Below are 17,245 nucleotides of genomic sequence, written 5' to 3'. Positions count from 1 at the left end.
CCTCACGTGCGTCCTCTTCTGTTCATTCATCTCTCTGTTTTTCTTTCTCTTGTTAATTCCTGTCTATGCCTCTAATTCCCTCTATCACTATCCTATTCTTTGCACGTTTCCCCTTGCTCCTTTCAGCTCACTGCATTTCAGTCTTATTTTATTTAAATTTTCTTACTCGTTTTTTTAACCAATACGCTATTTTTATTTTTCATTCTCCAAATTACCTTACCTTCTTCTCTCCCCTAATCTGTTTGCTTATATCGCAGTCAGTTTCGTCTTTCTAGGGTTGAGCCTGCGCTAGCATGAACTTGCGCATGCGTATCGCTTGCGAGGCGCTGTAGTAGTCAGAAAAGGGATCGGAGCCCCATTCATTCCAGTCAGTGTATTCCATTGGTTCGAGGGCTTGCCTTTTAAAATCTGCTTGCTTTCATTAGTGGAAGGTACGCATACGTCACGCCTTTTCCGGTGGTTAGCCCTCCTGGAGCGCAGCGTCCACGTACTGAAAACATACGAAGATCGCTGTTTTCCGAGCGCTTTGCATGACATCGACCCTGTTACATAGTTAATTGCACTTTTACTGGTTACGTGGATAATTGCACTTTTGCTGATAGGTTTCACTACCAGTGAACTGTAGCAGCGCGATCGCGCTCGTTTTTTCAATTTAATGAGGCAAGAAAAGTCCAGTTTGGATTTTACAACTGCTAACAGCTCTAACTCAGAGAAATGCGAGACCCGTTGCATTGCAAATTCTTGTTTCTTTTCCACTCCCCTTGAAACTCATTCTTTTAATTCATCTTTGGCACCTCTCTGTCTTGCTTTGCTTTTGCCTATTTCTCGTTCTGTCTGTTCTTTACTCATTCACTCTTGTTCTCCTCTTTTTCTCACACTGTGCCATTCGATCTATCTTATGTTTCAATTGTGAAGGTATTATTGATAATGCTTCTTTGAAATTGTGAACTTTAAAAGCCATGGGTCTTATCACCTTCTGTGACCTCAACAGAACAAAGTGAGTATGCCCGACAATCTTTACAGGGATTCGAGGGAGTGGGGGGAAATCTACCCCCGATTGTTGTGAAAAATTGAGTTTAATGGTGTTTTTTGCAGCACAGTATTAACATATATTAGCAAAATATAGGTTCTGAAGACATGCTTATGGAATAGTGTATGGTTGGAAGAGTGTAGGTTGCAAATGTGGCCTATCTTGAAAGCATCTTGCTGTTGGACATGTACCATAAAAACCCAGGGATCGGTGATAATTAGGCTTGAGGCACCAAACTGGAGGGAGTGACTTCAGACATCAAAACGTGAGTCTGTAGTGAGGCTTGTGCCTGAATGTGCTGCATCTTTATCAAGCATAGAGGTGATGATTCGAAAAGGGGTCTCCTGGTACCCACAGACTGTTGGTGGCTTGTGATATATCAGCACTGGTGTTTGGTGGCACAGTATTACAGGTGTCCGGGCTTGTCTCGTGGCACAGTACTAGAGGTGTAGCCGTTTGCCTCCCCACAGTGTAGCATCACTGCAGTGCATTGTTCACAATCCCCATTTCCTGAGCTCAAGCCCATTTTACATTAAGTTAGAACGCCTACTTTTTATAAAAGCAGTCCTAGCCCTACTCAACACTTGCCCACAGCTACACATCAGCTGTTTCCTCTTCTCTGTCACCCTTTCAGCAACGATAGGCACTGAGCTGGGTAAAAGGAGGAAGCACTCAAGTGCCAGGTAGCCCTATTCTCAATATACACACACCACTCAAAGCACCAGAGTACAACCAGGGATGCATGAGGCCCACCATTACTCTTGACTGTCTCCAGGTCTAGAGTCAGCTTCAAAGGAAGTGGGGTAATGACTCTCCTGGCTGGTGTTGTGATTATGCAAACGTGGCCTATTCAGGTTAAGAAACTGCTGTGATCACATAACAGGTGAACCTCTTTACAGTAGGGGTGCTGGCCCTTGTCCAGATGAATATCATAGTTCTGGGCCTAGGTTACCACCTGACAAGTGTTCATAACTACCTCACTCTAGCCAATAGACTTCTGGGTAACATGGAGAACCATGGTCAATGTTAAACAATAGAGTATACATTGAATTGGCCTGCGTAAGTTTGGAAGCTTTCAGGTCTTGGGGCACAGACACACAAGGCAATAAGATACAGTGTATCAACTATTGCTATGATATGCTTGGACCTCTTAATCAATGGCTGAGTATTACGTATGAGGAATGACACCAGGAGAGTAAATAAACAAAGCTCAAAACCAAGTTCCAAACAAAACAAGATCCCTACCATGACATATAGGTCATGATCCCTATCATGACAAATAGGTTTTTATGAGCTCCACGGTGTTCTTTAGGCAGTGTCTCTTGGTGACCTGGAATCCATTCATTGGTGAACAGAGTTTAGATAAATGGCGTCCAGAATTCAGCTCCCCAACTGGACTTTTTTAGGGAACATTGGTTAGCTAGTGGCCCGTACTCATTAGCTATCCTTTTAACTGTTGATATAGAAATAAGGGCTTGTATCTCAGAAACCACCCAACATGTTAAGGATTTCACAGTGGCAGCGGCAACCATATATCAGTAACACCAACAATGGGTACTAGCGAGACCAGTGTACCCATGGCATTGGTCACTGATGTTGTGGGCTCACCCTTGGTGTCTTGTTTAGCAGCTATGCCCAGGTGACATCTGCGTTCAGAATCTGTTCCTATTGACTATCCTGTCCCACGCAGATCCTTCACATCAGCTTGGACTTAGAGTCTTATCTCATGGATCAGGTCATTCTTGGCAGGGGGCATCAAGCATCTCATGGTAGTAGAGATAAGTCTTGTTTCTCAAAGGTTAAAAAGCAAAGTAATTTCACAAGCTTTTGTCAGATGAGACCCAGTCCAGAAGGAGAACTGTGGCCAAGTAGTGGCTTGAATATTGGCTCCTGGTTTACTTCCTTCTACTGCCAAGCCCTGCTAATTAGGGAGGCTGCTTTATCAAATGTCCAACTGCTTCACAAGTCTTGAGGGAATATTTTTCACACTGTTGCAGACCAAATGTGTGGCCTTCTTGTCTTGCTGTCCACACTGGGACCAGTTTTGGCTATTTCAGATGCGTATGTGCATTGTTTCTGGCTGAAGAGTTACATCCATGGAAAATGGCCACTACACAGCAAACAAGGGAGTTATGACTTTCATTCATGCATAGGAACTCTGGGCTACAACAAAGGACATGTACTGGCACACCTGGTTTCAGGGAGAGGCATGGTGTGTGCTGACATTTCCAAAAGACAAACCATTCCTACCGAAAACCCACTACCTTGTGCAGCACTCGCTCTTGGAAGTCCAAAACTCTAGCATTTACCAGTCTATGGCTCACACAATCCCACATGCACTGCATATGTCCGTCATGAACATCCCAAAATATGAACAACATTTTTATAGGGTAGGAGCCGGTAGGCATTTCCCCAACAGGGATATTTTTAGAAACGCTCTTGCCCCTGATTATCAACACACTCAGCACTACATCCCCTAGGTGAAAGGGCTGTACCTCACAAAAAAGGGTACATTTCCTGTGCCCTTTAACATGAATCAGAGCCCAGCTCTTATGCCTCAAAAAGAGTAAACAGGAGAGCCTCCAATGGGTTTACAGGATTATTGAGATTACAAGGGAAAAACACACACACACAGATGTCAGGAACACAAACAAGGGTAGTTAGCTTCACAAGTCATGCAGAGCACTTTTGTTCCAAATGGTATGTTCTTATGTTAGGTGAATGCATCAGATTAATGAATTGTAGGCGAATATTCTTGCTATTTGATGGGTGTTACCAGTATCCATTTGTGTGTGCATCCTAGTACAATGGATGGCCTGCTCATTACCCAGCAGAAGTATAGATGTAGGTCTAGGACAGTTGGAGATAACAAGTTTTGTTTGGTGGCATGACTGTCACATTTTCTTCAGAATATTTTTAATTTCCTCTCATACTGCAACCTTTCCCGCAATCCTCTCAGGTGGCCCCTTTTAAGATCCTTAATGTTTTAGGGGTCCCAGAAGTATATATCATTGCTAAAGACGCCTATCAGTAGACACCAGCGAAGGTGAGCTGAAAACGTTATCCTAATTAATACCATAGCTCAGTCAGCATGTATGTATTAGGAATTAGTTCTTCAAAATGTTTTATGTACTTGTAAATAGAAATTAGCCAATCACATTCATCACTTTGCCTTCTGGAACATGTGATTTCATATTTTCAATGCTCAGATTGGTCTCCAATTATTAAGATTGAGGAATATTTAATTCATAATGAAGAACAGTTGTTTTTTATGTCTCTGACTTATTTCCCTCAAAAGGATTTAAATGATAGTATGTGATTTTAACAGGTATTTAGTTAATTCTATATATTACTATCAATAAGCCTCATGGCACCCTGTGGGTTTATTGTCCTGTCTAGTCACTGTGCAAGAATATAGAAAGAATGATTAGATGGAAGAGCATGAGAGGGTGGAGGCTGGCCTGCTTGCTTATGTTCAACCTCAGCAGCTACCTCTGATTGGGTGCTATCTGATCAGCATTTTATGAACATGGCCTGCATTTGTAAGTCAAGGCCAGACACAAAATGTTGTAAACTCAAAAACAATATATTTTTCTGTTTAAAATCTGACTTAAAAAATCTAATTCAAGAAGAAATGTATTCAAACGCTTGCCCATCTGCCCCTTCAAGTGTCTAGACCCTTGGATCTTTGGTGTCCCATCCAGAGATAAGGCTGGGCTATTCTGCTGCCATCTTGCTTAAACTTAAGCCTTGCTTGCTCTCAGCTATGTGTATTTGGGACTACAACTCCTTCATTAAAAATGCTTTCTCCTGCCCATACTGACACTTAACATGTTCTCTCCCCTCCTCCTGCCCCTGCACCTCAGACTCGAAAGACTAAAATCTCTACAACTATGCTTCCTCGTGTTACACACCCTCTTCCAACAAAGATTCCATCACTTTTTCTTTAAAATGCCTCCTTATCAAAACCTGCTATCTATCCGAACATGCTCTGGGAGTTGGGGATCTAATTTTTTCAAATACCCCAAACTTCCTTTTCCTAACTGAAACCTGCCTTAAATGTATACCTCCTCCAAACATACCAATTTTGATTTCTACTGACTACAACTTAAACAAACAGGATAGAATTCATATTTTTGGATGTGGAGTGGTTATCATTAACTGTTCCACCCGCAATTGTCCCACTATTTCAGCATAGGTCAATGACTAGATTGAGTATCTTACTCTCAAAATTAGCTCTCCAATTCCCACTTCATGGGAGGGACTTTGGGCAACCACCACCACAGACCAATCATTCATGGCTCTTGTGGACCTTAACTTTCATCTGTAAGATACTTCTGACCCTGACTACTTTAACCTCTTGGACAAACTAAATGTTCTGAAGGGGCCACCCACTTCTTGGCCACTTACTTGACCCTGATAACTTTCGGTTCATCTTCAATATCCCATTCTTTCATTCTAACAATGTACACACATACACTTTTAGTACACAGTGGTGCCATAAAATATCAATGAAAAGCTGTAACTCAGAGCTGAATAAATGCCCCGCCTTTCCTTCCACCAAACTCTTCTTTATCATCACCGGTTTCAACACCTGGTTTACAAATGCAGCTAAAATCCTTGCCCCATTAACAACAGAAACCACATCATAGTGTACTCCCATGATAACCCCTATGCTAACTGGAATACAGAAGATTTGTGACAGCTTAAATACAATTGTAAACAACAAAAGCGGTGCTGGCATACCTCACATAACATTCACAATAAATGCATCTTTAAGTTAGAGTTCTGTAATTATCACCAATACCTGAGACAAACCAGGTGCCTCTCCCTGACATCACGGATCCAGGTATGTGCCAATACCACTGAGGATTTTTCACAACTATAAAGGAACCTACCACTTGATGTTCCTCTTCTGTTCCATCAACGCAACCCAGGACCTCTGTTCTGGCCTTTCTTGTTACTTCTGTGAGAAGATCCTGCAGATTTATCTTTATTTCTCCCTACAACCTGCTCTGGACTCTCTGGACTTTATTAGTATGCCCTTCTTTATATTTGTGGGGTGTGTTGACAATTTGGCATGCCTTATCAAGAGTCTTCTTCAAGTGGCCCAGAACACAACCCCCAGGCTTGCTCTCAATCTACCTCCTCATGCCACCATCACTGCCCACTTACGTAAGGTACATTGGCTGCCTGTCCATAAGCATTCTTTCCGCAAGAGTGTTATGCATACCTACAAAGCACTTGACAACCATGGCCATTCCTACCATGGTAGTAGCATATCCTTCTATGTTCCTTCCAGACAAATTCACTCCACATCTCATCTGCTCATTCTCCAACTTCGCATCTGGCATGGCAGAACAGTAAGGCACTCCTGTTCCTTCCTGGCTCCCAATGCTTGGAATAAGCTTCCCCTCTCTATTTGTTCCGCAGGATCTCTCTCAGAATTTAAGAAGAAACTTAAAACCTTGCTGTTCTAACTAGCTTAGTTTAGAACCACCGACATACCTCTATGGGGTGAGAAGGGTGTGTGACAAATACAATTAACATGACATGACAAAGTAGGATAAAGCTGTCTTCACCGACCTTAAAATATCCTTAAAATAAACAGATACGAAAAGAGACAGGCTGAAAAAGAACGCATGGTGGTTCGTACAAGATTGTAATTAGGTGCCAGCAACTGGCCCTTTCCTGGTCTTAAACATGAAACAAACCTCTGATGTTTTTCTCTCAAAATGCCTCCCTCTAGTTCACATAATATCTGAGTCCACCATCTCAGTTTCAATGGAAGGCGATCCCCAGCAAGGAAAGAGACCATGGAACTTTGTTTCAATGACTACGTAACTTTAATATTACAATGCAAATCCTCTCTTCAGTTATCTTTTTCCCTCTAGCACCTCCCACAACAGCCAATGGCAAAGCACAGCACCTTGTTTGACAAAATCTTGCTCTATTTTCAGTAAGTGGCCCTTGTGTACACTATGTTGACGTAATGTACAAAACGTAGTTAATCTACAAGTCAGTTAAATAGTGGCTGTAATGTGAAGGCAGAGTACCAGGAAAGAATCACATACTAGCAGGATGGTAAGCTCACTCATCTGTCCATCTTCTGTTCTATTATTATTCACGTTAGATCTCGTCTAATTACCTCCACCTGAGACATTAGACAACCAATATTCATTCATCAAGGACTAAACTATTGAGTGAAATAGGGGGCAACCTTTTAGCTAAGTAGAATATTAATCTAGGTCTGCAGGTTTCAAATGATTCAGAGGTTACACATTGGCCTGCCGTTTACTTATACGATTGAGAAAATCGATCACTCTCAATTATACAAGTGTTATCATTCCTAGCACTATCCGTAAAGTGGACGTCAAAGAAAAATTGTTATTTGTGCAAAATGTTTTTTCAATGTGCACATTGGTAGATTTCTCTAAGAAGCTAAAATCTGTCCCTCTATTGAGGTCAGAGACCTGATTTTGAATCGCAAATGGATTGTAATGTCTCTGGGGACGCTCAGCAGGACAAGGCTTCTGAAAAATAATTTACGTTTTAGATTCAAGAGATGGCCAGTGTGTTTTAGCATCGCAGGTCGCACATATTAGTCGCTGCTTTCACCAACATGTATTGTTCTTTTTATATCCAATTGTACGGAAGACCTGTCAAATAGCGTTGTTAATAATTATTGCTACCACATCCAACAAAAATGGAAACAACAGCTTGTGTCATTGAGGAAACCATTTATTTCACAAGCTGAGTGGTATAGAACCATTACCCACAGATTTTCTACTACTACTACTGGTGACCAGTGCTAAAGTGGTTGTGCTGTCTCCTTTAAACATGAAAAGACTGGCTTACACCCAATTGGCTTATTTAATTTACTTATAAGTCCCTAGATAAGCCCTAAACAGCCCACTGCGCAGGGCAGGGTGAAGTGTATTTAAAAAAGTTGGACATATGCTTTTATCTTTCTACATATCTTGGTCGTGAAAAACTCCCAAATTCATTTTTCTCTATTGTGAGGTATAACCCTCTCATTGAATAGCATTGGGTTACCTAATTATACTTAATAAATGATACCTTTTGATTGGGAACAGATAGAAATGGCATATTTACACTCTAATGAATTGTAATTTGAAACCCTCTTTAAAGGAAAATTTGGATTTTAAGTCACAATTCTGAAAATGCCACTTTTAGGAGTTTGTCATTTTCTTTTTATCACCATTTGGTGTCTGTAGCCTGAATCCTGGGTCACATGACTAGGGTAGTTGGCAGATGGCATTTGTTTATTCCCCCCAAGCATTATCACAATGTAGGGGCCTGGGTGTTGGCAGGATCGTCCATCCTGGCTTGATGAAGGGGGAGAAGCTGCTACCTGTTGCACTTCAAAGATACTGCCTCAGATCATACACAAAGAACTTTGTGTGTGTGTGTGTGTGTGGAGGGGGGGGGGGGAAGTCCGGAAGCTTCTTGGATTTCAAACCTGGCACCAGATATAAAAGTAGGACACTCACACCCAGTCTTCAGATCACTTCTGGTCTTGTCGGAGCCTTAGAAGAAGAATTGCTTTGCTTCCCTGCTGTGAAAGAATTTCCCTGCTGCCCTGCTGCAAGAACAACTGCCTTCTTGCCTGCTGCCTGAGGAAGGGAGACTGGTCCTACTCCTTGAGGCCAGAACCACCAGAGTGACTTCAAGGGCTAGCTAAGTGTCCTCTTGCTCTGAGCTACAGGGACCTAAGAAGCTCCAGAGATCTGTTCTGCATCTGCTCAGATGCCCACACTTAACTGGGCCTGCTTGTACCCTGCTGCTAGCCTCTACTGGAGTGAGTTCTGATCCCCAAGAGATTCCCCCGGGGATGGACCATCAGAGGGTACCCCTCTTAGCCCAACTGTGTATTCTCTCAGAACCGACACAGTGTGATGCAACTTGACGCAGTGTGAGACAGGATATCGCCTCACATCACCTCATAGCCCCTGATTGGCAGCCTCATCTGATCCGATGCAGCGGGATACAACTTGATGGAGGACCTCGCATCGCATTCCTCCCAGCTCCTCATCGGAACTGATGTAGCGCAACACAAATTGATACAGGACCTTGCATTGCAGCCCTCACAGCTCTTCATTCAAACTGATGCAGCACAATGCACCCTGATGCAGGATCTCGCATACCGGCACTCGCAGCTCCTTATTGGGATCGACACAGCTTGATGCAATGCTCTGCATCAAGGACTTAAGGTGAAATTCTCGATGAGACTGGCCTAGGCCCTGTAACTGGCCCACACTCCATCATGGTCAGCCTGAACCTGTGAGTCTGTTCCGGTCCAGTGCAACCAGATAGCACTATTGGCACATTTTATGCACTATAGTGACCCTAAAACTTTAAGATCGCATATTTCCTGTTCTATTGCTTGGATTTTTGTTGTTTTTGTGTTGAATAATTAATAACGGTTAAATTAGTGACCTTTTGCGGTTCACCTTGACAAGGATTGTGGCTACTGCCTGAGTAGGGTTTTACCCTCCCCCCCCCTCAGCCAACAACCAAGTACCTCACACTTGTGTTGATATCTGTCACCAAAGCAGTGGAGCAAAAGCAATGTCTGCCACACTTTCTATTATTATTAGAGAACTTAAGAAAGCATATTTATCTACGTGGTTTGTGACTGAGGATATCCAGGAACACTAGGCAATAGTTGAGCATCCTGTGCATCTGCATGCACTTTCTCCCTCTTCAATCTTGTATAAATGTTCTTTTGTCTTGATTTGAGGTGCCTCTGCATCGTTGAGGTCCTGAAAGAGTAGTGGTCTGACGTCCCCTTTCTGGGACTTTGGTCAAAGACTTGGCTCATGCCCCTGTGCCCCGTAAGTTTTTTTCTCACCAGGCACATGGGAAACAAACTGCCAGGCATAAGAGTGGTTGCTACCCTCCCCCCCACATGCAGTCTTTCTAAGACCTTGCCAATCTTCCACTCCTCCTGCCAAGTGCTTGAAGATTTTTCTGGAAGATTTTTCTCTCCTGATTGTGCCATTTGAAAGCTGTGAGTTGCACGTTTGCTCCAAACAAAATGGTGGTTGTGCTTCTTGTTTCCAAAGGCAAGTAACATTTTGATATGTTGTAAGGTTACATGAGCTCTTAGAAGGAGAAGGTCAGAATGGTCTTTAAAATGTGTAATAGAAAAACAACCACCGTCATGGCTTAGCACGTCAGATCTGCAGTCACGAGAGACGGGTCACAGGCCGACACCCAAAACAAAAAAGTTGAGTTCAATAGCTCCAAAATGTGCCTGTAGCCCCATGGAGTATTTTCCGAGGCTGTGGACTCTGCACACCAAAAATGGCAGCAAACGACCACTGCCTTAACACACCTAAGATGCCTCCCATAGTCTGTGTTCTAGTTGTCAAAGTCATGGACTATGGGTGCCATCTTAGGTGTATCAAGTTTGCATTGTTGAGGCCATGGGCTCTCAGTTCTGTTTTGGGTGTGTCAAATCCACAGCCTTGAAAACGAGTCCACAGACTACGGCACACAGACAATTTTTATTTTTTTATTTTGGAGCACCCATTCAGTCCCTTAACTATGACCTGGTTGCCACAGTGTGCTCATCCTGCTCCCTTATGTTACTTTTTTTTTATATATAAAAGGAGTAGGCCCCGCATCCTGTAATCGTGGCCACAAGATAAACCTTGCTTGTTTGCCCTGTCAATCCGCATGGACGGGCCCACAAGCAGTCTGCAGACAGAAACAGCCAAGACATTCAAAAGTCTTCACCCTTTAAAACCCACTGGCACCTTTTTGTAATGCTGTTATTGCAGAACAGGCTCGATGTATTACAACAAAGCAACACAATCAAGCTTTCTGAGTAGATTTCTACTCACGTGCCAGTTTGGCAGACATCAGTTCAGCAGACTTGACTGTTTTTAAGCAAGCTATGGGAGCCATAATGGGGGAACACATCTTTTTGATCCTTCTTTAACTTTTTCCCTCTAGCATGGAACTGATCAACATTTAGTATACCCACCCATAGCTGACCACACTTAGAGAGTGCCAGGTTGGTGTGGATGCGTTGTGTGTGTTGATAACCGTGAGAGGTGAATTTCAGTGGTTTTGTGCATTTGAGCCAGAACCAAAACTCATTTTTTATCTGTATATGCACACCCAATACTTATAGAGCACGAAAGAGAGTATATAAGAGCCTAGTGTAGTGAATTATCAGCTAACAATGCATCCAGCTCCACATATGCCTCACAGTGGGGACTATTTGTTTTATATCTTAAAATGTCATTAGAATCAGATTTTCGCCCTTTCGAACCAACCATTAGTTTCTTTAGCCTGTTCCCAACAGTTACAATTTGATCTCCATCCTTCCAGCATGTACTTTGTTTTTTTACAAGGTAGCCCAGATGAATGTTCGGTGGCGACAATGCATCTTCATTTCGCTCGCGTCACTATGGGGGTGTAGGTTTAAAGAGCAGATCGCATTAGTTTCAAACCTGACAGCACAGCACAGGTAGCAGAGGCTGCTGTCTGCTTTTATAGATCTCTTAAAGTTCCTGCAGCGGAAGATAATGACTCGGGCTTGATCTAATGTGGCAGATGAAGGGCTGGTGGAGGTTTTGTAATATTAACCCTTTCTTTGCTTACTGCAAATTATAGCAATATCTGTACAGGTGACATGCAGTATGTAAATATTATTTACTTTGCAGTTTCAAAAATGCAAAGGATATTTTATAGACTGGATGGTTCTGGCTATATCTACGGTGTGATATCCAGGCTTTCATTACATCCGCCTCAATCTAGCGTGTGTTCCTTCTTTGGTGGATGACGAGTAGTGAGTGAGCTGTTGGATTTAAGAACCACCTTTCATGGCTTACTCAAAAGATCCGTTGTCCATATTAATAGCACCCAATAGCATTCAAATCTCAGCCTTGGCATTATTTTTTAAAAGCTCAGATTAAATATGAAAACGACTACAGAGAACTCAAATACTCATCGCATGTCAAGTAAATCAAACACAATGATTTGATTTCAGGATATTATATATTACTGTGAAATTATTAACCTAATATGTAATATGATACAACCAGCGCTCCCTTACTCATTCATCCAATTACGTATTTGACGTGAGAAGCGGATCAAAAACAGAATCACGCATTCACTGTGTATAAAGTTTTTTCTCTTAACATGTTTTCTTTAAATTAGGTTTCAGATACCAAGTGAAGTCGTATGATTTCACATAAGAGTTGCAAAGTGAATTTCACCTTAAAACCTAAAAGTTGTTTGCATGAAGTCAAGAAAAACTCTCCGCACTCGGTGTAGGGCAAATCGCCTGGTGCCGGATGCCCGACCAGCTTTGTCCCCCATGACGTGGGGGGCACCAGGAAGCAAAATTCGTGATTGTGCATTTGCACTTGAGCAGCGTCATAGAGGGTCAATCTAGCGCCTCTAGCGTTAGTGGCTGTTATTCCCCCACTGTCCTGCAAAGCGATCCTGCAAGCCCTGTGAGGTGGACACCATCCTGACCCCTTAAAATGCTCAGGATGGGTGTACTGACACAACGCAGACACTGTGGTGTTAGCTGCAGTTTCTGTGTCAGGACATCCTATAATGTTAGCGGCAGGGGAGCAGTAGTGTGCGCAGGATCATGTGCTGTGTGATGGCCCTTTTAATGGTCTAGGGCTAAGTTTTGCCCCCTTCCAAATGTTCTCCTTGGGGTGGGCGTAATTATTTGAAGGACTGTGCACTGCGCAACATGCAGGCCCATATTTATACTTTTTTAGCGCCGTATTGGCGTCATTTTTTATGCAAAAGCGATGCAAACTTACTAAATACCATTGTATTTTGTAAGTGTGCGCCACTTTTGCGTCAAAAAGCAGCACAAATGTGGCGCTAAAAAAGTATAAATATGGGCCGCAGTTCCCAAATAGATGCCTCTCCACAGTACAGATTCTATAATGGGACATGCCTTCGGAAACCGAGCTTTCCTTATTTTCTTTGGAAATAGCCCCATCAAACATGGGTACATCTCACTGAGAATGTAGCAGAAGAGGGTAGATCACTGGAGCGTGCGTAGTGTGATGTACATGGAGAAAACAGGGCAGGGAGTGTTTGAACAGCACTTAGACCCAAGCATATTTTCCATAAGATACGGTCTGATAATCATACAAATGTCAAACTGTGTTTGTCATAAGAATGGCAAGTTTGTGGCTTCCTCCACTTCCATTAATTGCACTCTTCTCCAATGGGGAAAATCATGTGTGTGTGCTTCGATGGACCTTTCTCACATTTGAGTCATATGTTGCTCAGGAGTCATCAGCACACACGTCCGTAAGCCCTCACACCTACAGTCTTGCAGATCATAAGAAGCAGGTCCACTGATGCCTTCATAATCAATAGCTGATTTTTGGAACCAAAAGCAGTGAAAATAGAACATCAAAATCTACTGTAAAGGAGAAGATGTAGATTTATGAGGCATAAATGTAGCACAAGAAGAGGGTATTTAAATCTCATTATCTATTTTGTTATATGTGGCGCACACTGCCACCCTCATGAGAGTTTCCTGGTACTAATGGTTAGGCTGCGTATATAATTGTACCAGCTCATCAAAGGTGCTAAAGGGAAAACAGATGTTCATTTTATCAGAACAGATTATTGCCAGAGGTGGCCAAGCAACTAAAGACAGAGAGCATTCAGTAAACTGGAGGACTCAGTCATGAAAATGCCGCTTATTGTATAGACCTTGTTCAAAACAGAAGTCATTGGTAGCAAAGCTGGCAAGACCCTCAGCGTATCACAAGGCACTTAGATCCATATGTACGAACACTTTTTCCCATAGACACAGAATGGGTAAAAACCTTTGCTACATCTGGCCCTTAATGAGGCCCAGGATAGCACAGGAACCTTTGGCCCCACCTGCAGTGGACCTGATGGGCTGGGGTCAAGAATAATGTTTGGGTCACAATTTACTTGGCATAAGTCAATTTGAAAGCCCTCTGCCTTCCTCACAAAGCCCCATGAAGCAACACAGCTGATTCTCCAAAGTCCTGCCCCCTTACCACCTGACAAGATGCTGTGCTTTGTCCTCCCTGGGCCACCTGTCACGCTCCCTACTCCTACCACTTCCCCCAGCGGCAGACTTTGAGAAGCACTGCTAATGCTTGAAGATCCACCAGTCCAATCCAACCAAGAACTTGACTCTGTGAGGAAATCTCCTTCTTCCCCAAATCTCTGCTACATGAGGTCTCTGAGGATTGTGTCCTCTTGTGCCAATGAAGCTAGGAGGTAACAATGAATAAATGAAGAATCCGAAATAAGGGCCAGATGTATCAAAGGATTCAATCCATTATGTGACTATGGGAAAATGTTTTCGTTCATATGGCCCTAAATGTTAGAGAGAAAAAAACAGCTCAGCATAATGATATAACATTTAACTATCCAATTCCGATTGAGTGTGCGTATGATTTAGTAAACCTTTGTGTAGCCAAGTAAGCACATTACCTGTAGGCCTGAGCGAAATGTAAATTAAGGCAGAGTAATTTGCATAATGTGGGTAATTTCCAGGTACACTTGTTACATGAAATCCGGCGGAAGATTCGTGTGCACGCATCGGAGGGCACTAGGATGAATAGGCGTATTTGGCCTCCCGGCTATTACAATTTTCAAAGGGTTCAAAAGCTTCTGTGCATTGGTTGGTGAAATGTTATTGTAGGTTTCCAGCACAACTAATAAAAAGATGTTTACATAAAGAATAATCTACGGAAAACCAGTAGCACTATTCCAACCACTAACCTTAGACCCAGAGCAGCGTGTTGCCGGGAGTAAAGTGCCACAGTGCCTCTTTAGGGACAGTACTAGGCGCTATCCAAATGCAATTATAACGCAGTACAAAGTGACCTACCTGTTAATGTTTGTACTTCTGTGGCACGACTGCTCTCTTCTGGACTAACACTGTTACTTTTCCTCTCCCTTCACAGAGAGCAGACATAGCTGTTGCCCCCCTCACGATAACACTGGTACGAGAAGAAGTCATCGACTTTTCGAAACCCTTTATGAGTCTAGGGATCAGCATCATGATCAAAAAGCCGCAGAAGTCCAAACCGGGCGTGTTCTCGTTTCTGGATCCCCTGGCCTATGAGATCTGGATGTGTATAGTCTTTGCTTACATTGGAGTGAGCGTAGTTCTTTTCCTAGTGAGCCGTTTCAGCCCTTATGAGTGGCACATGGAGGACAACGATGAAACACGTGACCCTCAGAACCCTCCCGACCCTCCAAACGAGTTTGGGATATTTAACAGCCTTTGGTTTTCCCTGGGTGCCTTTATGCAGCAAGGATGCGATATTTCTCCAAGGTTTGTTTTCATATCACTCCCATTGCCTTTTTGCATTTTATGGTCACGCTGATGCCATGGTGCATATATGTCACTTTCTCAATTTTTTTTTTTTTGTTATTTTATTTTTCATTGAATTCCGGTTATTTTTTGTTCACCATTTCACCGAGTGCTACGCTTTATCATCAAGCCGCGCTGCTTCTCAACATTCACCAAGTGCGAATGGCATTATTATTATAAGATAATGCCATCCCTCCACTCCTATGAAAGCTTATATACACCATGTTGAGACTGTAAAATGCATAGGGTTTTACATTTCAGCAATGCTTGGAGGGCTACCGTGTTTTTGCTGCATATCTCATTTTACGGTCATCTTCTTGGTGCATATAACACATTGTTTATTCGTTGCAAAAACGAATTGCTTAAAAACCACACGCAACAGCACTTTAACAGCCATTTTCATTCACGCCTGCTACTTATTATATTGTTACATTTGTGATTTTATTTCATTTTTCTTTGGTGTTTTGCATGGGGTTAGTTGCTTTTGCTGTTTTTCATCCCTCCAACCTTCATCCATCCGTCATGACATTAATTTCGTGTTTACGCTTGTCTACATGTGCTTGACCTACTGATGATGTGTTCCTAATGTGAAGTTATTGTATAATTAAGGTGTCTGGTACCACAAGTGTGCATTTGGGAAAATATGTCTTTGTGAACTAAAACTTTCATAGTGCCCTTTATTGCCTCCGTAATCTTTCAGTTTGACCAGTCACAAGTGTTTCTCCTAGATGCTGTAGCATGAATTTGGTTTTTTTTGCATCTAATTTATTGCTATGGAGAAAATTCCATTTGTATTTTGAAAGTTTTGTAAGCTTCAAATGGAGCCTTTTGGCTGTAGTAGACGGCTCCTCCATAAGGGTGGAGGAGTGTTGACCCTTCCCGCCAGCAGCGGCAGCTGCAAACCTTTTCCCCCAAAACTATAATAAACTATGCTTATTATAGTTTTTGGGGAAAAGGGGCAGGGCCACGGGGGCGACGAGCAATAAGGGGGAGTGCTGAGCATGTATGTTTGGCCGGCCGTCATGGGCCGGCCAAACACACATGCGCAGAAGGGTCTCTCCAGCCTAGCAACCCGGTTGCTGGGCTGGAGAGTGCCTGCATAGGCTCCCAGTCTGCCAGGGAGTGCCCTGGCTGGGCACTCCCAGCCAATCCTGACGCTGCTCTGAGTAGCATCAGGATTGGCCCCAGGGCAGGCTGGGAGCTTGTGCTGGAGCGAGACGGAAGAGCAGAGGAACGGCACGGGAGCGGAGGTAAATGGTTTTTAAAATATTTTAGTAAAAGTTATGTGTTGTCCCCACCATCCCCCTTGCACGCCGCCCTGCCCCCTCATAGTAGGTTTTGGTATATAATCAATAGACTTTCACTTCTCAATTTCATAAGGCATGTGTTGTGCCATTTATAACTGGTGAACTGGAAATTCCACTGGGTGGTGAAGCACTGACAACATTCTGGCACTTATACCACTTACATTGATTATTGTTTTGTACAGTGATGGATCTCTGAGAAAGCTTTACTGTGCCAGCAGAGGGTTAGGATAATTTTACACAAGCCTGCCAAGGTATATTTGTACCTGGGTGTGCTCATAAACAAATTCTTTTTTCAGCTTTATTTAGTGTTAACCAGTTAAAATATATTTGCAGCACATATATACATTGTGGCATGTCTCTCTTAAAAATAACATTTTGCGGTTTTCCTATATATATGTATTAATGCTGCATGACCTGTAACACATGTTTATTGATGTATGCGTCAGCAGTTTCATATACACTAAACCCTGTTATTAATTGCACCTAGGCGAATAAGCAAGAGTGCTCAAGGGAGGAGGTGTTCACAGG

General features: G+C 42.8%; 1 protein-coding gene across 5 annotated transcripts in view; it reads left to right on the top strand.

The window, feature by feature from the left end:
- The window catches only part of GRIA3 (glutamate ionotropic receptor AMPA type subunit 3), a 1,035,516-nt gene that overhangs the window by 710,586 nt on the left and 307,685 nt on the right, over window positions 1-17,245 (top strand). For all 5 annotated transcript variants that reach the window (XR_011199206.1, XM_069211976.1, XM_069211966.1 and 2 more), the window contains exon 11: window positions 14,998-15,371. Coding sequence is in view for 4 of the 5 variants with exons in the window: in XM_069211976.1 (XP_069068077.1) it covers window positions 14,998-15,371 (374 nt within the window). In the remaining variant the exon portion in view is untranslated. The remainder of the gene's footprint in view (window positions 1-14,997; window positions 15,372-17,245) is intronic.

This window comes from Pleurodeles waltl, chromosome 2_1 (genome assembly GCF_031143425.1).
Source record: "Pleurodeles waltl isolate 20211129_DDA chromosome 2_1, aPleWal1.hap1.20221129, whole genome shotgun sequence".
Lineage (NCBI taxonomy): Eukaryota > Metazoa > Chordata > Amphibia > Caudata > Salamandridae > Pleurodeles > Pleurodeles waltl.
Note: the sequence above shows the minus strand (reverse complement) of the source record. Positions and strands in the feature narration are given on the sequence as shown.